This window comes from Balaenoptera physalus (assembly GCF_965194825.1).
Source record: "Balaenoptera physalus genome assembly, chromosome: 11".
Lineage (NCBI taxonomy): Eukaryota > Metazoa > Chordata > Mammalia > Artiodactyla > Balaenopteridae > Balaenoptera > Balaenoptera physalus.
Window position 1 is genome coordinate 4,342,961 of NC_138896.1, and position 22,209 is coordinate 4,365,169.

At 48.9% G+C, this 22,209-nt stretch overlaps 1 protein-coding gene across 2 annotated transcripts in view; it reads right to left on the reverse strand.

The window, feature by feature from the left end:
• F13A1 (coagulation factor XIII A chain) overlaps window positions 1–22,209 on the reverse strand; it is a 180,964-nt gene that overhangs the window by 43,682 nt on the left and 115,073 nt on the right. For both annotated transcript variants that reach the window (XM_082413293.1, XM_082413292.1), the window contains exons 12-14: window positions 20,240–20,527; window positions 14,208–14,368; window positions 1,016–1,152 (exon numbers count right to left, since the gene is read on the reverse strand). In XM_082413293.1, the coding sequence (XP_082269419.1) occupies window positions 1,016–1,152; window positions 14,208–14,368; window positions 20,240–20,527 (586 nt within the window). The remainder of the gene's footprint in view (window positions 1–1,015; window positions 1,153–14,207; window positions 14,369–20,239; window positions 20,528–22,209) is intronic.

The window sequence follows — 22,209 nt, forward strand, 5'->3', positions numbered from 1 at the left end:
CACAGGAAACATGCTAGATTGATTGATGTTGACAGGGACTTCTTTGTGGTAGAAATGAAAGTAATAAACCTCAAAGATTGGGATCCATTCTGGGTGTCACACTTTAAGAGGAGTGCTGACAAGTTGGAGGACGTGGCCGAGGGGGGGAGCCGAAACCACATGAGGGATGAGGGGAATGAAGTCAGTGTAGGAAGAGAGAAGACGCAAGGAAGATTGGACAGTTGTTTGCAAACATTTGCAGGCCATTAGATGGAAGACAAATGTGCCTTACACTGTGTACAGGTCCAGATGACGGGGTTAGGATCATCGGTGGGATAGAAAGGTGGAATTGTTTTCTAACAATTCTGAACACGGAATGGGCTGTCTTGTTGGATGACACTCTTTGTCAGTAGAAGTCACAGAAGCTGAGAACCGTAGGGCACAATCTAATGGCGCGAGGTGTGGAAGAAGCAGAGTTTCATTCGTGTTACTACAGAGCGCAGGGTGGTCGTTGGTCCCTTGAGTAGGGAACCAAGTCTAGAACTCTCTAGGCTCACCTTTGTTCTACTGAAAGCAACAGTTCTAGAGAGCGGGTTGGTAAGATCTTGGAGGTGGGGTTGGAAAGAAAGGACTCATGAAAAGGGACATCTTTCTGCGTGATACCTCCGTAAATACGAGAAGAATGAATACACGAGGAAGGAGTAGGGCAAAACTCTTGAACTTCGGGATCTGGAATCAGCCAGCCACGTCTGGACGTTGGCTTACTTCTATAAAATGCACAACTTGGGACAAACCAGTCAACCTCTCAAAGCCTCAAATTACTCCACCACCAAAGGGAGCTAATTATAGTGCCCACCCCATTAAGGTGGTTTTTAAAGATTGAATGATGGAAGTGCTGGTCAAACCAACGCTGTGTTTTTGGAGGTAGCAGCTTCTCAGACATGTTCACTGGGGATTGGATGTGAGTTTGGAAAACATGGAGAGAGACAGAACTTCCTACAACCCCACCTCACCTCCCCACTTTCCCAGCACTCACTGGAACATCTTCCTTATTGGTTTCGTCACTCCAGGACCATCCAGGTAAATCCAAATATTTTTCAGAGTTTCTTTTAAAGGATTGGTGAACTCAACCATCACAACCATGTCAGAACCTACTACCTGAGCGCCATGGACCTAAGAAGTGAATTGGGAGAGAGAGAAGCTCATTAGCAGCACATAAAGCCTCTTTATGCGCCCCTGTATCTTTAACCCTCTTTACTTTTTCTTCTGTTTTACAGCATGGCCATCTTTTGGCAAGGGAACCAGTGCAATGAGGCTATTGCTTTGACTGGGGGCTACCTATCGAGAAAAAGATGGACAATTACTAATTAGAATCGCACTCGTTTCCCCATTACAAAAACCACCCTAATTAGAATTCAGGTGAACAGCCGTGGCCCCCAGCTGTTGCTGTCAGCGGGAGGTGGAAGTGCATCTGGTGTAGCAACAGCTTTCCGTGGTGAGGGCAGCCAGGCGGACTCTGCTCCTGGAAGGGGTTCAAGTTTCCTGCCAGGACAGGAGGGATCCCTGAGTTCAAGAGGAAGAAAACACTCCACAGGGCCTGCGCCTTCTTACTTGGAGGCACTCTAGAAAGAAATATGTCCGAGGAGGGAGGCCTCACCGTTGAACTTGAAGGAGAGGAATCTGGACACTAAAATAGGCAAAAGGGACTTTTCCTCTGCAGCCACAGCCTCTGCATCCAGGACGCTGTAAGGCTTTTTGTGGTAAGTTTATCCATCACAAGTCTCAGAAGTATTGGGTATTTGGCAAAGTGGCCAGAGTTCAAGGGCAGCTCCGACGCTTACTAGCAGTGGGGCCTTGGGTGACTTTTTCAACCTTTCTGAGACTCAGTTTTCTTGTCTCTGAAACAGGACTGACGTTCCTATGGGGTAATCTATGTAGAATGCTATTATTATTGTTGTTGTTATTATTATTAGTTCTTATGCTGTGTTCATGATGTACCACACACTTGGGACTATATGCTTTCCTAACACCAACACAACGTACTGGAAAATGACCAGGGAGCTATAGTATTTGTTTGTTCGTTTAGGGGCTTTGTATGCCAAATGGATGGGTTTGTATAAGCGCTAAATAACTTGGGAACAAGATAATAACAATAGTTCTTCCGTCATAGGAAAGGAGTAGGATGAGATATGCACATAAAGCAGCTAACACAGTGCATGGCGCGTTGACAAAGGCTCAATACATTATAGCTCATACTTTTTTGGATTAGCAATACTTGGGGTGGTTTGCTTTATTCACCTTATTTTAGCCCACTTTCAACTCCAGTATCTAGCTGGTGTCCAGTAGATATTTGTTATATTAGGTTGACTGCTTAAAAATGAAATTTATTGGTTGTTTGAGTTTGCTATACATCAACCCAGGCACTATACTGCCTTATTTTTTAAGCGGTCTATAACACAGGAAAGATCATGTGGAAATGAGCCTTTCTCATGAATAGAGGGAAAGAGGAAGGACATTGCCCAGAGAAGAAGAGTCTCGCTCATTGGCTCTAGCGTTAAGAATTAGAACCTTATGGCTTTATTTATTTATTTATTTTAACATCTTTATTGGAGTATAATTGCTTTACAATGGTGTGTTAGTTTCTGCTGCATAACAAAGTGAATCAGCTATACATATACATACAACCTCATCTCTCCTCCCTCTTGCATCTCCTTCCCACCCTCCCTATCCCACTCCTCCAGGTGGTCACAAAGCACCGAGCTCATCTCCCTGTGCTATGCGGCTGCTTCCCACTAGCTATCTATTTTACATTTGGTAGTGTATATATGTCCATGCCCCTCTCTCACTTCGTCCCCAGCTTACCCTTCCCCCTCCTCGTGTCCTCAAGTCCATTCTCTACGTCTGTGTTTTATTCCTGTCCTGCCCCTAGGTTCTTCAGAACCTTTTTTTTTTCTTTTTTTTAGATTCTGTATATATGCATTCGCGTACGGTATTTGTTTTTCTCTTCCTGACTTACTTCACTCTGTTTAACAGTATCTAGGTCCATCCACCTCACTGCAAATAACTCAATTTCTTTTCTTTTTATGGCTGAGTAATATTCCATTGTATATATATGTGCCACATCTTCTTTATCCATTCATCTGTCGATGGACACTTAGGTTGCTTCCATGTCCTGGCCATTGTAAATAGTGGCTTTACTCCTTAAGACATGTTGATGACTAAATTTATGTCTATGGGATTTAAGAAATCTATAAGAAAAATGAAAATTGCAGCCAATTCTCCATGGTCATTACATTCAAATCTCCACCCCCTAAGGTGGGATGGGTGGAGAGCTGGAAAGAGGAGTCGAGCAGACACTGATTATGGTGGTGGAGCATATGGTGGTGGAGCTGGAAAGAGGGGTGGAGCAGACACTGATTATGGTGGTGACAGACACTGATTATGGTGGTGACAGCAGCAGGTGTCACCTACAAAGCGTGGATTGTATGCCAAGCAAGGTGTCTCCGTGGTCCCCAACCTGGCACGCACAGCAGAATGTAAGGTTGGTTGAATCTGTGGATGCTGAACCTGTGGATATGGAGTTTGGGATCCGCAGGGGTCCTGGAACCAATCCCCATGGATACCGAGGGATGACTGTATAAAAGTGCATTATTAGAATACTTTACATAGAATCTTTGGTTTAATTCTCAAGTGCATCCAACATAGTTTTCCTAAGTTGAAAAAAATTTCAGAACACTTTTTGGTTTCTAAAAATACAGGATAAAGATAACATTTACAAAAACTGTCTAAATTGGAGAAAGTGGGACTGCTTCAGACACACTATTGGTGAAAGTGTTTGCTATGATCACTTTGATTTTGGGGGAAAAATATTTTGGAGTCATCTGCTTTCTTCATGGCATGCTACTGAGATTACGGGGACAACCCCTTAAAAATCTGGTAATAACTACTGACCCTTCCTCCCATGGACAAACACAGTGACAAATACAAGATACATACACTTTGCAGGTAGTTTTAGGGGGTTCACTACAGACCCAGGATGTCTATCTATGGCCCTCAAGGGGCTGATGGGCTCCAAGTTAAGGATCCTTTACATACTGGCAGGCTACGTCTACAGGAAGATTCTTCTACTGTGGAAAGCAAAGTGGACCCTTCCAGGTGACTGATGGCAGAGATAAGGGGAATTTAGTATTTGAAAGGCTGGCCCAGGGTTTGGGCCTTCAGAGATAGGCTTTAGATCTGAATATGATTAGAAGATGAAGCCTTCTCAGATCATTTCACGTGTCATGCCTAATCAGTTTGCTTCCAGATTTGACCTCTGTTATTAGCTGCTGGCACGGGTAAATAAATACTTCTCAGCCTTCCCTGATACTGGAGCCTGAAGGAGGGGGCCCTTGTCAGGTCGTAGACTGTTTCTTCTGCAATTAACAAAGACCCGTGTCCCTTTTCTGACACTAGTCTCCTGCACCCGGATTTAAACGTCCTTTACCTGACTGCTGAGATAATAATGAAACTTAGAAACTCAAACCAAACCAAATACAAAGACTGCCCAACACTCAGCATCACTGCCTTCTGCTTAGGCAATTTAAGTGGAGGTATTTCCTCCCGCTTTCAAGGAAAATGGAGCATTATACACAGTATTTTCATGTTATGTGTTGGTTTAAGTGATGAGCAATTCGCATCGTGTGTTCACTACAGAGAACACCAGCCATTACCTGGGCCAGAGGAAAGGATGAAGCGTATGTCATACTCAGTGACACCAAATCCTTTTGCGCCCTGATTTTTTCAATATTCCATTTAAAATATTTCTGTTTTTTTATACCGACATAAAATACGGTGCTTTTTCAAGTTAAACACCCTTCACCGATATTGACATACTGAGTTCTTGTCTTTTATGCTGTTTCATAATGATCAGTATTCTGTTTCTTTGATAAACAAGAAAGTTACTAACACACACACATACACACACACACTTTTGGGAGGAAATTACTTTTTAGGAAATCACAAGCTCTCTTCCATGGAGTATATGCTTTATAATATACATAATAACTGTATTCAAAATCAAAACTGAGATGAAGGAAAAAGTTTGGGAAAGAATGAACTTAGTTGTCAATGTAATTCACACGATTTATTACTTCACCTCACAGCCCTTACTTCAAGTGCTGTCAATCATGGATTCCATGAATTAGTGGAAAATGATTTTTCCCTCCTCCCCACCCTACGGTCACTGCTGGTAATAAGCAGTTGCTTGTTTGTAAACCACCTCACCAGCACCATTGTTGCTTCTCACTAGCCCACTTAGGTTAGCCTTGACTAAATAATGCAAATTTTTTTTTATGACAGGTTTTACGAGAGTCAGGCAATGTTCTAAGTCTGCACCATCCAATGTGGTAGCCGCCAGCCACAAGGGGCGATTTAAATTTAAATGAATTAAAATTAAATTAAATAAAAGTTCAGTTCCTTAGTTGTACTAGCCACAGTTCAAGTACTCAGCATCTACATGTGTCTAGTGGCTATCATATTGGAAGGTGCAGATCTAGGGTATTCCCGTCATTATAGAAAGTTCTACTGGACGATGCTGTTAAGTGATTTACTTATATTAACTCATTTAATCCTCACGACCCTATGAGGTAGACGCTATGAGAATTCATTTTACAGATGAGGAAAGTGAGGCACAAAGAAGTTAAGTGACCTGTTCAAGTTCACACAGCAAGTAGGGGAAGTGAGACTTGGACGCAGACAGTCTGGTGCCAGAGTCAATGCTTAACCACGTGCTGCGCTGACTCTGATAAGTAATAACAATAAGAGCAACTCACATTACTTTTAGTGTTTACTTAGGCATCCTGCTCATCATTTTACTTACATTATCTTGTTTGATCCTCTATGGACTTAGCAGTGGACATTAACATTATCCCCATTCTATTGATGTGAAACTAAAACTTAGAAGACAAACAAAATCCCCAAGTTACAGAGCCTGTAAGTTGGCAGGACCCAGATATGAATCTAGGTCTTTCTGACTCCAAAGACTTCATCTTTAAGCACTACATACACTGTCGTCTCTGACAGCAGAGAGGCAAAAATAGTAAGCTTTTCTGCTGAAAATAGTTTCTTTATTTCCTGAAATCCACTGAAGAATCATTTGCAGTACTACCTTTTGCCATCACTCAACTACCAGTTGAGCACAGTGATTACAGCTTCATTCTGAACTAAATTTGAAAACACATATATTACTACTCAACTCCTTCTTTTTGACTTTATGGAGAAAGAAGCAGATTTCTATGCCAGAGTAAAATGTGACAAGGTAGACTTGAGGCCTTGATATACTGTATTACTTGATGATTATAGGATGTTCTATTTGGGGTAAAGGTAGAGACATCATGTAAAAAAAAGAGCCAGTAGCTCAAGCACACTGTGATCATATGACAAGGTAGATGAGATTTATTATTCTTGTTGTTTTACTTTGCATCTGTGTGAACAGGAATGCATAGAGAACGTGTTTTAGGTACCCCAGTTACCAGTGGTTCTAGATTTCATTCTCAAATGCAGGTCGTTCCATAGCTGTGCTGAGAGGGAGGGGGAATGCTCCCCTTCCAGTGGAGGCCGCGCTCACAGAGAGTCTGGGATGTGCTCTCCTGGCCAATGGAGTAACCCACTGCCTGATCCTCCGGGACCAACAGAGGATGGAGAGAGAGTTCGCTATCCGAGCATGTGAAGCCATGGCTGGTGGTACCTTGCCCGGGACCCTCCCCAGGTCCGTGGACTTCACCTGCTCAGAGCGCCTCATGGTGGGACCTCACAGACAGACTTTGATTTTCTCCACAGATGGTGCTGAGGGCACCACTGTGGCGGCCGGGACGAAGACAGTGACCGTGGTTGGGGGACGCTGAGGGGAAAGCATGCTGGACTCAGGGTCTGAAGACCAGGGGCCACTGCTGTGTGTCCTCGGGCCAATCACTTGAACTCTCTGGGCCTCGGTTCCTTATGAGGTTCTTGGGAAGATTCAATGTGATATCGTACGTGAAGTGATCTGGCAGAGCATCTGCACCATCGCAACTATTGACTCTAAATGCCATGGAGGTTTGAAGGGAGACAGTGCTGCCAGGGTGACCAGGAGAACTTCCTCAGCCTCAAGTTCCCCCGTGGGGAGTGATGTGGATTCAGGTTCTCAGGTGCCGGAGCCGAGAAGCACAAAGGAGAGAAGCTGGCAGCCTCCACTGACACTTTCTAAAGAGACGTGGAGAAGCCCACCCCCCGTGCCCTGCTCCAGCCTCCCACTGAAGGGCTGTGGACACGGCAGGGGTGCGTCCTGGTGACTGGAACACGTGTCAGAGTCACGGAGGACCCACGGGAGGCCAGGAGGGAGAAACATGCTCGGTGGGAAACATGGCAGGAGAAACGGCTTAGGGGTTGGGGTTCGGGATAATTAGAACACAGAGTTCTGTTTTCATTTTCTGCCTTGATGGAAAGCTTCAGATATTTAGGCTCTCACAGAGTGAAGTGAAACTGCAGTTAAGTCTCACAACGTACCTGGTGACTGTCAAGCATCTGGGGACGCTCGCTATGCCTCAGGTGGTTCCCCAGTTTTAACCTGTCCTCCGGTTAAAAAGTAAAACAACACATGAACTGGGATGTTGGAGGAGCAGGGCCCAGCATCCACCCCAGCAACCCTGCCGGCCTTGCTCTTCTCTGGTTAAACCTGGGCCTTCCACGGACACGGGCAGAAGAGGGACGAAGATGATTTTACCCTTGACCTCAGGTGAGGGGTCGGCTCCAGCTAGAACACAGCGGTACAGTGGTGGGTAAGAAAAACCAAGGCAGCGTCTTGATTCAGAAGCGACCTGGGCGTGGAGCCAGCGCCGGTGCATCTGGGCTAGTTAGGAAAGGGAGCCCCTTTTCCAGTGGACGCAGCGTCCTGCCAGGCTGCGTGGCTTGGCGAGTGGCGAGTGGGCTCGGTTTGGTCCCTTCATTGTCCTGTGTGAGGGCACAGCTCCCACAGGTGTCGGATTTGGTCTGTAGTGGAGCCACCCAGAGGAAGCCACCACCCGGGGGCTCAGCAGGGACCTTCCCCCTGTGACCTGCCTTCTCCTCACTGCTGCAGGCCCAGAGTGCCGGGAGGACATTCTGCTGGTTGATGTCTAGGAATTACCCCCTTTCCTAGGCCCTGGCTACACTGTCCGGTACAAGAGGAGTGCCCCAAGCTGTGAGGCCGTGGTGGTCGACATGTAAGAATCGAGCAGCTGTGTCCTTGGAGCTGACCAGGGGGAGGTCCCTGCTGAAAGGCAAATTAGCAGCCTTTCCCCATTTCAAAGAAAAAGTCAATAAAAATATTTTCAATATTGAGTTATCCTCTGATAATTTTTAAAGCATTTGCTACAATTTATTTACAGAGTGGGCACTAAATAACTCTTTGTTGAATGATTAAATAAGTGAGTGAGTGACTAAACATCGGGATGAAGAAATAGCGAAAAATTCTTTTAGCCAACAGCACAGATAAGTAACGAGCAAACGCATGTTGAAATCGTGTTAACGCCACTCCAGGATGATTCCTGCACTTGTGTGGACGGTGCACACCTGGGGGTGGCGGAAGCAGGGAGGCGCGTGAAAATGCGCGTGAAAAAAATCTTGGAAACAGTCAACTGTTCTTACTTTAAATGTTTAAAAGATTTTTTGTTTTTTTTTAAATCTAGGGGCACCTGTTGGTTTATGGTTTGTTCATGGCTGTAACTTTTTAAAATCACGTACATAGAAAGTGGTTTTATGTTTTTCCTAGCAAAACTGTTCCTCATTCATAGGAGAGAATGAGTTCTATTGGTGTCTCATGATGTTCCGAAAAGGCCACAGGACTGTCCTACACGATAATACTAAAGATGCGGTGGGACCCGAGCTGTCTTAAATGGCACTGGGAATGGTTTTCCCAGATACTGAAAGGAGGTCATGGGGGAACGTGTGACCACCTCTCCTCTCTCCCCCGAGTCTCCTCCAGGCTCTTCGGGACCGGCCCCCCTCTCAGGAGGCTCCCACAGGGAACAATGCACGTGCTCAACACCCAGGGGTCGGTTTCAACGCCACCGGGTGAGCACTGGCCGGAGGGCCGTTCCTGCCCTGAGCAAGTCCCAGGGGCTTGACTAGAGAATCCCCGGCACAGAGAGGACTCGGGGGGGGAGGGAGGTGACACTAACCAGTAACCCCCCGGTCCTGGCAGGGGCTAAGCATTCTCAGGAACGGCCCAGATCTAGTCCTGAACAACTTTGTGTTTTATATATGATTGCAGTTAATAATGGGACTAGTATTATGAGGGTGTTATTTTGCAAAAAGGGACAGGGAAGTTCAGAGAGAGAGGATGTGTGTGTGAGAGACAGCGAGAGAGAGAGGAGAAAGAAGGAGGAGGAGGAGAGGAAGAAGGAAAGGGAGAAAGAGGACAGGAGACTTGGTGGCGGCTACCCAGGGTGATGGAAGCTGACAGACGCTGGTCTTCATCACGTACTTACTGTGATCGAGGTACCATGTTAAGCTCTTTATGAGGATTATTTCTATTAGCCCTCTCAGCAACCCAACAAGGTCAGCAATATTACTGGACCCATTCTACATCTGAGATGTTGAAGAATTAGCCCACAGCAGCCCAGGTAGAATTAGGAACCCGGGATGTCCGGGTCCAGCCATCCAAGCCCCTGTGCTGGGGGGCTTTTCTACAGAAGGGGCTGTAAGGGTTCCCCCCACCCCGGTGTTCCTGCTCCAGTTGACTTGGGTGAGGACGTGAAAACTGTGAAAGCTTCACTGCTCCCCGAGACCGGGAGGAACCCACCGGCACGCTGCCCCCATGTCACGCATCACGACTCCTGCAAACCAGCCTCTAGCCGGCAGACCAGCTGAATTCCCTCTGTTGCCTCCATCCCCTCCCCAAAATAGCCGTGCCTTGAACATCAAAATGCCGAAGAATCTTTTCCTGACTTAAAGCCTCTTAACAATCAACATGTGGGAAGGCAGAGAAAAATTCTATGTATGACTTTAATAAAATATACTTTTCTCATCAAAATATTTTGATAGCCTGGGAAAAGAGTTGTGTGCTCATTAAAGTTTAATGACTGTCTCTCCCTGCCGTTTTCCACACGAGGATCACACTGTGTGACTCATGCGTGGTGGGTGCCGGGAACAGTCAACTGGGAGCACAATTTAACCCACCTCCGATATCTGTGCTCACAGGGACGAATGCAGGGCAAGACTGGGTCCTTAGGATGTAAGGACGTGTCCACTGGCCTAACTGCTTTGGTTGACGGTGATGTGGACCCAGACAGGTGGGTCCCATCGTGGTCCAGGTTGGCGTCTATTTGCTCTAGAAAGGGAGCTGGGTAAGAAAAGCTGCAAACTAGCCCTCAGGCAGCTCCAGCCCCAAGGCTGAGCTGGGTCTCCCAGGAGACAGTGCTTTGGGCAAAGGCTTGGAAGAGAAGGGAGAAAGGCAAGAGGTTCCGACTCCTGGGAGGTCGGAGTTGACCACGATGTTACATTCATGTTCTAGAATCTCCACTGAAGCCCCCCTGTCCACAGATGAGTTAGGAAGCTCTCATCCAAACCTTGTAGCCTCACCTCAAAGTGGCCCCAGGCTGCCTTGCTCGGTCTCTCTTCACTAGTCACCTGCTTCCAGCCTGCACTCCCGCCGCGGCGGCTTCCAGCTGCTCCCCACACCCACCCTCGCTTATGTTTTTTTTTTCCTAGCGTCTGGCGTGGTCCCTCCATCCATCTCTACCGGCTGAATGTTATCCACTCACCAAGGATCACCTATGGTTCTACAGCCTTAATCCTTGACACCCCACTCCACTCCAACTCCTGTGATCTCTCCTCCCTGGAAACACCAGGCCGTTCGGTAAATGCAGTCACCATCTTCTATTCTGGTGAAAGTTCCAGTGTGAGAGCAACACAGCCGAGCCGTTACCTGTACAAGCTTCCAAATCAGTAAGACCTGCGTTAGAAGCTTCCTTCCCTCCCTTATCAGGCAGGTGACCACAGGCAAGTGGCTTGTGAGCAGTAACAAGGGCAATACCAACAAGCAACACATACTCGGCGTTGACCGCGAGCGAGGCATTAGGTACGCACTAGTTCGTTTTACACTCACGACAGCTCTATGAAGTAAGACTTGCCATCGTCTCTGTTAAACAGCTGAGAGAACAGGAGCTAAGGGACAGTAAGTGATGCGTCCAGGGTTACACAGCTAGTGTGTTGAGGAAACAGGCTTGGAGTTCAGATAGTTTGGTCCCAGAGCCTGTGTTTTGACCACCATGCTACAGGGCACTGCCCTCTCTGGGCCTCTCAGATTTCTCATCTGTAAAATGGGTACAATAATGCCCACCTCGTAGGGTGGAAATGAGGATTAAATAAGATAGTACAGGAGAAGCATAACAGCAGAGACCTCAGTACTCAGAGCTACTGTCATTGCCAGCACTGTGTGCCGGTCTCACCCCCCCTCCTGCCTCGGGGTTGCGGGGGGATCCTGCCTTCCTGTCCCTTGTCTCTCCCACCCCCTCATCCTGTGCCTTCATCATGGTGACCTTGGGAGGTTCTGTAAGCTGTGAGCCTGTTCCAGGCTCAAAGAGATGGACCAAGGGTTCTAGCGTTTTCTTAGAACCTAGAGACATGTGTCCCACGTGGTCTGGACCTCTGAGCCACGGTGCGTTTGTACTTTCACTGCATTTAGCTTCTTCTCCAACTCCTGTTTATGCAGTTTATTTGACTCCCGCCCTGAGGTCTCCTGGGTAACATTTGTTTCAGTGTATATTTATTTTCTCCTCCCCTCCCCTCCTCCCTTCCCCGCTCCTCCTTTTGTCTGTCTCCTCTCTGCCCGGGCAGTCGCTTTCAGGATACCTGCCGTCTGGGTACCCGCGGTCCGTACGCCACGCCTCGAGTAGACTAACTAGCATACTGGTCGCCAGTGCATTAGCCAGTTTCTGGAATTGGGGCCTCTCACAGCTCAGGGACACCTGGGTGGCTTTCAGGGTATGAGGGGCCTTACCCAGGAACACCTCTGCCCCGCCTCGGATTTAGTCTGTCCTTGGGGCTAATGCAGTTCACGAGGTTAGTGGTTAAGCGACCACTTCCGTGAGAACGCGCCTGCCTGCTTTCCTGAGCACTCCCGGACCTGAATGGAGGCCAGAGTTTCCATCCCTCTCCTGCTGCAGTCCCGGTCAAACGGCCCTACCCTCTAAATGCATTACGTCTAAGAACCGCCTTTTTGACACCCTTATGGAAATTGAAAAACAACACAAAACCAAACAAAAAACCCACACAACTCTTTGTAAAGTACACCCTCCCCGTTCAGGTCACTTGAGCCGCAGGAGAAGGGATTTGGGTTCTGCCCGTGGGGAGTTAAACTGCTCTCTGCGTAAACTCGGAAGATGACTAGTCAATAAACCTTCAGTTAATGAGGTCTAAAAGATGAAAGTTATCAGTTTCCTGTGTTCATCCAGTTTATTGCCAGCGGTGCAATTAAATTCTATTTTACGCTGGGGTGGGAGCACTTCCCAGCTGGGGACAGCTCTCTGCTGAGCCCTTCACGGGGACAAGCTGCCAGTTCATAATTAGATGAGCGTGTGGGCCTTGCCTCTGGCGGGAAGGGTTCCGAGGCGGAGCTCCTGAAGCAGCGGGAAAGGTTCCGAGGCGGAGCTCCTGATGGGAGCGGGAAAGGAGGCCTCCCCCAGCCTCCGGGAGAGGCCTGCGCGGCACCGCGTGTGTCCCAGGAGAGCCCGCCACGAGGGCAGCTGCCACGTGGCGGGTGGGCGGGCCGCCCCGGTCAGGGCACCAGCACCTTATGCTCAGGGGAATGGCGGCTCCCCTGCAGGAACCCCAGTACCACTTCTCTGTTCTGCATTCTTCCCTGTTCTGCCTGCAGACCTGCACCCCTCACTTCTATGCTGTCTCTTAAGGCCTCTTGTGTAGGTGGTGCTGTGATGGGCCTGTAGCAGGTGACCGGGGTGAAAGAACCAAGAAGGCGTGAAGATTCAAGCCTTCCTAGAAAAGGAGGGCCTGGGGTTCTCTTCCTCCGGGGCCCTACATGTCGGCCTGGTGGGACTCATCGTACAGTAGCCCTCAAGGGCCGTCCACACGGCACTGGACCCAGTGAAGGCTGCCAGTTTGAATGCTACGCAACATTATTAGCTTTACAAGTGATTCTCAGCAAACGATTCAGAAGAGACACAAGGCCTACTGCTCCCTGCCCGCTCATTGCCAACACCCCACCTCCAGAGGCTTTAAAATGTGAGTGCCTCTAAAATTTTGATTTATCCACCACTTTAGAGGAATGCACCTTCAGGTCTGTGCTAATCACTCAATCACTTGGAAAGGTCTCCAAGTCCTGGATAAGGCTGACATGAGATGTCACACCCCCAAGAACCCTGATGGAGGCCTGGGTTTCTGCCCCCAGGGCAGGAGGTGTCTTGGGGATGTAGCTACGGACGCTGCCAGTGGTCCTGAGAAGTGGGGGCAGACAGGCTGCCATATTTGCCTTCCCCTTTCACCCATGTTCACCTCTCTACTGCCAAGTGCCTTTGAGCCATTTGGACAGAGAGTTCTGGCAGCAAATGGGGAGACAACGTTAAAACTACTAGCCAGACGGGCAAAAAAGGCCCTCCGGTGATAGAGGTCAGAGCAATGGTTGTCTCGGTGACGGAGGAGAGAGTGATGGACTGCAAAAGGCGTGAGGGAGATTTCTGGGGTGTTGGGTGTTACAAATCCTCTGTGTCTGCCTCTGGCTGGTGGTTGCCAGGCGTATACACACATGACAAGTCATGATCATCACGCTGACATTTCGGTTTGTGCATTCTACTGTATACAGTGATAGCTTCATGGACAACAGTACAGTCCAAAACGCAGGTGGGAGGGGATCCAGGCGGCTTCTGTTCGATGCCATGCCTGACCTACTTTATTCTGGAGACACTGAGTTCCAAGTATCTGTATCCTTTACACATCTCTGTCTTCCTCCACAAGCGTGTTTATACCCCCAGGTTATATTTATATCTGCAGCCACATCTATATATTTAAATCTGGAGAGGAGAGAAACGTGTTATATGTGCATGTCTGTATATAGGGTGGTTTACTTCTTTCAAAGAACAGGAGGATCCTAGTTCCTTTTTTTTTTTTTTTTTGGAGCAGGACACACTTTCACACACACACACACACACACACACACATATTCCTAAACACTAACAACCTTGCCTTTCTCCCTCATCTGAGATGCTAAAACTGACCTTGATGATGACCTTGGGGATTGTCAGCACAATGGACTTCTGCTTAGCCAGAACATCCTTGGTCTCATTGACACGGGCTGTGACAAAGAAGTGCAGGAACGCCTGCTCCAGCAGCTGGCCCATGTATTCGCCCGCTTGGATCAGCATCTCCTCTTTCTTGACTGGCGGGAGGAAAAACAAACATGGCGATGTCAGGACCCGGGATAGGAGCTGCTTCACCCCTCCCTGAGGGCCCCATCTTTTCCACGACAACACAGTCTCCACCGAGAACACACACAGGTGAGGGTGAGTGGAACACAGAGCCCATCAGGGACAAGAAGCTCTCCGGCTTCTGGGGTAAAGAATGTGCCGGAAATTTCACATTCAGTAAAGTCTTCCTAGAGAAAACGTGGCAAGTTTTCCCCAACAGTGCTTTTGCTCTTGTAAAATGCAACGTGACAAAGAGGTTTTAAATCAAGGACCAAGGGGTTTTAGCTGTGGCTGCTTGGATTGAGGCAGAAACAGTCCCAAGGCGACAGATGTGGGGCAGTGACGTCCACGGCCACCGTGCCGTGTGCCCTCCTGTGATAAGAAACATCTCACGCAGGCCAGGGGCCACGCTCGAGCAAAGCTGTCAACGACCTAAACCTTTTCCTTGATTCCTTTGCTCCACACTTTCTCTCCAGCTTGTACTGTACCAATCTGCCTCGATTTTTCTATTTAAGAGAAAGAAGCGGTTGAAACCAGTTTTCACTGTAGGCATGCAACTCTCTCCCACCCCTTCTGCTATTTGCAACTTAAAAGACCTCTGTGATCTCAAGGCACCGACAACGTGAGCGTTTAGGTGCTGGGGACGAGCCAGTGAGGATGACAGGTGGAGGGTGGGGAGCGGTCCAGGCCCCGCTCTGCTCACCATCCGGGCTGAGGACGGGAATCCTGTCTTGCGGCTCTGACCGCAGCCGTAAGGTTCTGTTTGGCTGCACTGCCCGATTTCTCTCACTCTCATTTCCCAGAGCCCAGGATTCTTAAGGGCAAAGGGCAGTTCTCCTGCAGGCCGAGCCCGGGCCTGGGCAGAGCCAGGCGCCAGTGTTGTGTGGTCACACCTCCATCCTCCCTGCGTGGAATCGAATGTCTCCACCACGGCTTCCCTGCTCAGTGTCTGCCTTTGGCCAAAGATTCCTCCTTCCGGTGGAAGTTATTGAAGGAAACAATTCCCAAGGTTGATAGTTTCAAGTGCAGAGGGTGGTTCGTTTTAGCCCTCCCTCACGAGCGGCCGTCCAGGACCCAGGAGGGAAGACCCTGTGGGGTGAACTCCAGGGCACAGGGAGGCCTCCTGCCTTTTGGGCTCCCGGACGACAGCTCATCAGGCCGTGCCTACCATCTGCCTCAAGGTCTCTGCACGGGTGAGTAGGTGCTGTGACCGCCCAGTCTTGGCTTTACCTCACAATCACTTAGGGACATTTAAAAACCTGCCCTGTTGGATCCCACCCCAGGTCAATTCAATCAGAATCTTGGCGGCTGGGACCCAGGCTTTGTTTTAAAATTCTGCAGATGACTCTTACATGCAGCGGGGCTGAGAAGCACGGCTCAACCACTAGGGGGACCCGCCCTTCCCGCCCCCAGATCAGCCCTGTAAGAGCCTGCCACCTGTTCTCTAACCCCACCCACACTTAGGGAATCAGGATCTGCATTTGAATACGATGCTCAGATGGTACATATTCAAGTTTGAGGGGCTCCCAGAGATAGGAGATTGTAGCAGGAGATGGGGCGGTGTTAGGGTAGAATTGGGTGGGCTTAGGATGGTCTCCGTTTTGAAACTGAAAGTCTTGCACCCCAGAATGCACTCAATTCCTGGCAAAATGGAAATTGATGGCAACATGGAAAGGATGGTCATCCTAGACCAGTGGTTGTCAACGGGGTGCAATTTTGCCCCACAGGGATGTTTAGTAATGTCTGGAGATGCTTTTGGTTGTCACAACTGGAGGTTGTTACTGGCATCTATCGGGTAGAGGCCAAGGATGCAGCTAAACATCCCACAACACACGGGACAGACCCCGTAACAACTGTCCAGTCTGAAAGTTCGCGGTACCCAGGCTGAGAGACGGCCACGGGCTACGCAGAGTTATTAGAACGTACTGGTCCGCCCTAGACAAGCAGTCAGCAACTCGGCCTACTTCTAGGGCAGTCCCATTCCACTTAGAGCTGGCCTTTGGAATCGAAGACCTTGCCTTGACCTTGACCCTCGAATTCTGCCTTTCTGGGTGACCCACGCATGTTGCCTTCTTTGGGACTGAGCCTGGGCCTTGCTTCCTCCATGGCTCCCCGAGCAGTGAATTGTCCAGAAGACTAAGGCTCTGTCCCTCAATTGGAGACAACCTCAGATGAGCACATGGGGGCTGTTTTCACTTCGCCAGATGGGGCCAGATGGAGCGGCAAAGTGACAGGCCTTGAAGAACACGCATTTTGCCGCTAGCTGCCTCCAGTAATAATAATAAAAAAAAATGGACATCCTCTGGCTATTTCTAGAGGGCCGTGTTTGACCACTGGGCTGTTTAGGTTGGCAAGATGCGCCTGACATCTTTACAGAGGCTTTCGTTGCCTTGATCCCATCAGCCTCGGGACTCTTCATTCTCGGAGGTAGAACATTCTCTAAATCTTGGCACTAAAGAAACTGGGCTGTGTTTCTGAGCCCAAGAGAACAGGGCTCCTGAAATAGTACATTATGTAAGTGCTGTGTTTTGCCACTGCACAAGAAATTGTTCTAGATAAAGTTTATTAAACGTGGCAAGAAGAAGAAGAAGAAGAGATTTTCATGCTCTGAGTGGTGGAGCTGGGACCCTGCCAATACCATTTACGGTGTCTGGGGAAAGCCAGGGGGGACACAGACAGGAGCTGCTTCATCTCTTTTCCAAAGAGCAAAGAAAACTAAATATAGCCAAGTGGAAACGATAGCACCTTTGAAGGTATGGGAGGTTTAAGTTATTCAGATCTTCCCAGCTGATTCTAGCCTACACATTCCCTTTAATCATCAATCTGGAAAATACGCTTCTTGTTCTACTTGGAAAACTTTCTTTGCAACAGACTCTCCTAGGATTGTACCCTGACCTGCTTGATCGATGTCTAGAATCCTGTGGCTTTTTGCCATATATTGCAATTTATTTTAGGTTGCTATATGCAATTTATTGCATGCAGTTAGTGCCACGTACATGCAGGGTAAAGCAAGAAACAGTCTTCAACTCCCTTCAGGTTTTTCAGGACAAGGCTTGGGGTGGGCTGAGTGCGTGGGAGCTGTGTTGATACTGAGTCAGGCTTCGATGTCCCTAGATCGATGACTGAGATGGCTAATATATCATGCCGTTCTAGCCCGCTAACTCACATAAGCTCATGCTTTTATTGGATCATGGAGAGAAGGGGAAGGAGATTGAGAGATGGGACTCTAGTGCGGTGGGAAAAGGATGGCACATAGTTCCTTGTGCAGGGGAGTCAGGGGCAGCTGGACCCCAGGCAACGGGGCACAAGTAAGGGGCGGGCCTACTTAGGGCCCAAGAATGCACGGAGCTGGCTCACTGTACCTGCCTGAATGAGATGTGGCTTCTGGTACCTGCTTTGCCTCTAATTGCTATGTGTGGCCTTGAACACGTCAACTCACCTTTCTGGTCGCAGTTTCCCAAAGTGTAAACATGTTGGAAGTTAGCATTTATGGGGAGCCTACTTGCGGGAAGCCTTCCGCATATATTATCACATTTAGTTTCCTCCATAGCCCCCTTCTCTCACGCCGCCCATCCAAACTGTCAACCAATCCCGAGGGCTCTACCTTCAGAAAACACCCGGATCTGGTAGCTGTCACCACCTCCCTCACCTTCACCACCATCTCTCACGGGACTACTGCAACAGCGTCCTAACTAGTCTCTAAGCTTCAATTCCACTTCGCCTATAGTCTGTTCTCAGCACAGCAGCGGAGTGATCTTTCAGAACCCAAGTTAGACCAGGGCACATTTCTGCTCAACACCGTCTTACGGCTCTGCAGCTCACTAGGAATCATAGCCAAAATCTTTACAAGGGCTTCCAGGTCTTTACCTGGTCTATACCCACCAGCCTCCCCTGGATGCCTTTGCTCCTGACTCTGGTCTCCTTGCTGCTCACTGAACACATCACATGAGCTCTGGCCTCAGGGCCTTTGCATTTACATTTTTTTTTTTCTGGCTGGAAAGCTCACTCCTTCCCTTCTGTCAGATTTCTGTTAAATGTCACCCTATCAGAGGGGCTTTCCCTAACCACACTCCCCCACCCCTGGCACTCCCTGTCTTCCTTACCCTGCTTCGTATTTTCCTATTCTACACAGAACCATATGTATTCACTTGTTTGATTGTTTATTGTGGAGCCCCCATCTTCCCCCCAGGAGACCATCAAGAAGCAACTCATTGCTGTGTCACCAGCACAAAATAATACCTGGACTTGTAGGCATTAAATAAAGGTGTGTGTGTGTGGGGGGGCGGTGAACCAACAACCCAGAGACGTGGGTAGTATTGTTCCCACGTGCAGATGAGCTCAGATTACTTAAGTAATTTGCCTAGGGACACACAACTAGTAGGTGACACAGTCACAGCTAAAATCCAAATTTGTCTCATTCCAAGGTTCAGGCCCTCTAAATCCACTGAGTCTGTCTGTTCTAAACAGCTGTGATGACTGTTTTTTCTCTTGAGTCCTTTATACTGACTACGCATTTCTGTAAGAATTATCTTTCTTCCAAGTGCTAGATCTTCCAGTTTCCAAAACAAATACCATGGTGATTTCTTAATTGTTGGCTAGTCTACTGAATCGAGGGGGATTTGCTTCCTTCAAGATTGAGTAGGTTTCTTGAAATCAGGATTTTTTAGGAATAGTTTCTCATTTTTCTGGGAACGTCTTTCTGAAGCCTCCCAAAGGTACTTCCTGTGGCTTGGGACAGACACAGAATCGAGGAAGCCTGAAAACAAACGAGACGTGGGTTTGGCCACCCCAGGCGGGACCATAGTCTTGCCCCCCTCTGCGTTTTAAAAATTATTATTCATATACCTTTTTTTTCCATTTCTTTTTCTGAGTCACCTGTCAGGTCAACGGATCTGGTGCCCTGCCATGTTGACCCTTTCAGCATGCTCTGTTTTCTAACTCCGTGTGCTCTGCCTGGAGACCGGGTTCTTCTGGTTGGCTCATTTGACCAGCTGAGTGACCAGCTGTTGTGCACGCCAAACGCTGGTACCCCAGGGAATGAGACGGGTCGAAATTGCAATCCCCAGTGTCAGCTGCGGCTTGTCAATCCCAGTCCTACTTAAACTAGTCTGGATTTTTCATAGTGAAGAAGACGCTTTGGAAGGCCATGTATGCAAGGGAGGTGAGGGATCGAGGCACGGGAGAGGCCCCCGGGGAGATGGCCGGGAGAGCAGAGCCTCCAGAGGTTCCTGGACAACACGTCCCGAGGCTCGAGTCTCCTCTCCCAAGGATGGGCTCTCCTGACCCTGTACATCAGACAGCTCACCCTGCGGAGCTTAGATCTCCCTGCCCCCTAAATGGTAAAGCCAAACACACCGTTCCTGCTGGGCGGCCCCCCAAAGCTGTTCCTAAGTTGGGAGAGGGGTACCGCCAGCGGGCCTGCTTTCTGAGACACAAGCTTCACCAACTTTCCTGTGCACACCGGTCCCCCTGGGATCTTGTTAAAATGCCTGGGGCTGGGGCGGGGCCTGAGAGTCTGCATTTCTGACCAGCGCCCAGTGGGTCCTGACGCTTCAGATCCTTGGGCCACCCTGTAAGTAGCAAGGGGTTCAGTGACATTTAACGTTCACGACTCGTGGGGCTCTAAGCTTTGAAAATTTCAGTGCTCACGTCTGTGCACGAGTCACGAAGACGGAAGTGGGGGCCTTTCTAGAAAAAGTGGGTCCTGCCCTGTGGTTCCTGCTCCTGGGCTCTGAGCCAGGGCTTTAACTTTGACAGGAAGTTATTAGGGAGCGTCAGCACAGAGCCAGACAAGGAAGCAGGTGACACATCTTGGAGAGAACAGCCCCCCCTCGTTAACTTACAGGACAAGGGCTCCAGTGTCACATCAAACGTCTCTTTCTTGAACTCTGCCTTGGCGACCCCGGTGTAGAAGGTGATGTTGCCCGAGAGATAGGCTGTGATGGTGTAGTGGGTGGGGCCGTTGTTACGGAAGGTGATGGTGACCTTGAAGTCTCTTCCCAGCACGGCATTCTCCACTTCAAAATTCATGTGGACATCAGACCTCGATTTGACGACGCCCTCCGTGCTTAGGGGCTTTTTAGCCCCGTACATCAGGGCAGTTTCTAGGGCCAGCCTCTCTTCTTCTTGACCTAGGAAAGGTGCAGAGATAAGGACAATGCAAGCCACCCGAGAGAAAGTCACCTTAATGAACAGTGTGCTGTGGGCACTGCTTGCTGGGCTTGCCGGGTTGCCTCTGTAAGCCTCAGGCTTCCCTCTGGGGCAGGCGTCATCCTCATCCCATGTTATACATTCTGCAAAATCAAGTTCCCAGAGAGTTAGGACCTGCCCGGCTGCCGGGTTCGGCCTATCTGAGCAGGGGTTACTACAGCGCATGCTCCAAGGGTTGTTTTTCCAGGGTCACTGTTTCAAGGCGCAGCAGATAGAACTGGCAAAATCTAACTCTTCTCAAACTGTGGGATTAGTTGGCTTCCCTCCCAATGTCCTAGCCACGTAGCTGGAGAAGTTGCATCTTGCCTTTCACCTTCTACAGTGTGAGTTTTCTCCCATTCGTGGGTCTGCCCGGCAAGACCTGTCTTCCACATGTCTCTTTCCACTCGGACCTGTCCCACTTGGCTTGTGATGCAAATGGCTAGCAAAAGAAGAATCACTTCGAAATAAAAATGCTGGCTTTTATAGTTACATTAATTTTTAAGATGTTGCCTCTCACTTAACTGATAACAAACTGCAATGAAAATGAAGAGGACAATTAATAGTGCTAACAAGTATCGCTGAGAGCTAACTATGTGACGGGTGTCACGGGAAGTGCGTATTGTACGCTGTCTCATCTAATCCTCAGGAGGGCTCTGCAAGGCAGGGGCTATTACTACCATCGGTTTCCTTGTGTGTAAATAAGGACGCACACGTGGTAGGGTTGGTAAGTGGTTTACAGGTAGGACATGCATAAGAATTGGCAGCTACTAGGACTTTGCAAAGACAGAGAAAATGCCAGCAGGTGTTGCAAACAAATGAATGTGTATTTCTGTGTGTGTATTAACAATTTCTCTGATTGTCAAGACTGCAAGAATGTGCCAGAAGTAACTGGTCCAGGACAAGCATTGGCTAGAGCACATGTTTCACAGTCGACAAGAGGGAGATAATACTAAAGGGAAGGAGTGGCTGTGATAGGGAAAGCATAGTGAAATATTTTAGTGGAAAGCATCTGGCAAATAGCTCCCCAAGAAAGAGAGCATTAATGATCATGGCTTTGGACGGGCACCAAACATGCATTTAGGCAAAATGTGGGAGGTGAACACCAGCAGTGGGAACATGGTCACGGTCAGAGAGGTGCCTCATGGGGAGAGGCTGAGCTGGCCGAGTGGAGGAGGGGCGGTGGAAGCTTCTGGACGCTAGGAGGGACTTCACAGCGGGTCATAGATGGAGGAACCTCTAGCTTCCTTCTGGGGACCAGCCTGTCCCTGTGAGCAGGAGCTGCCAGCGAGGCAGGAGGGGGTTTCCAGGAAGCGCAGGCCCAGGTAAGAGGCAGGAGGAGCGGCAGGGTTTCCCCAGCTCGACGGAATCCCCTCTCTCTGCACTTGTGGTCTGAGCTCTGATGTCTCACGTAACGCAGGGCCATGAATTTGGTGCCGAGAGAATGATCTAAAGCCAGATCACATTTTCTGAGGCCCCTCTGTGGCTCCAGGACCAAGGTCAAAACCACCCTTCCATTAACTGGGTGTCATGAGAGTCTCCTTTATGTCTGATGAAGCCTCTTCTCATTGCTCAGGTCTTAGCTCAAATGTCACCTTCTCAGAGTGCCCCCCCCCCCACTTCT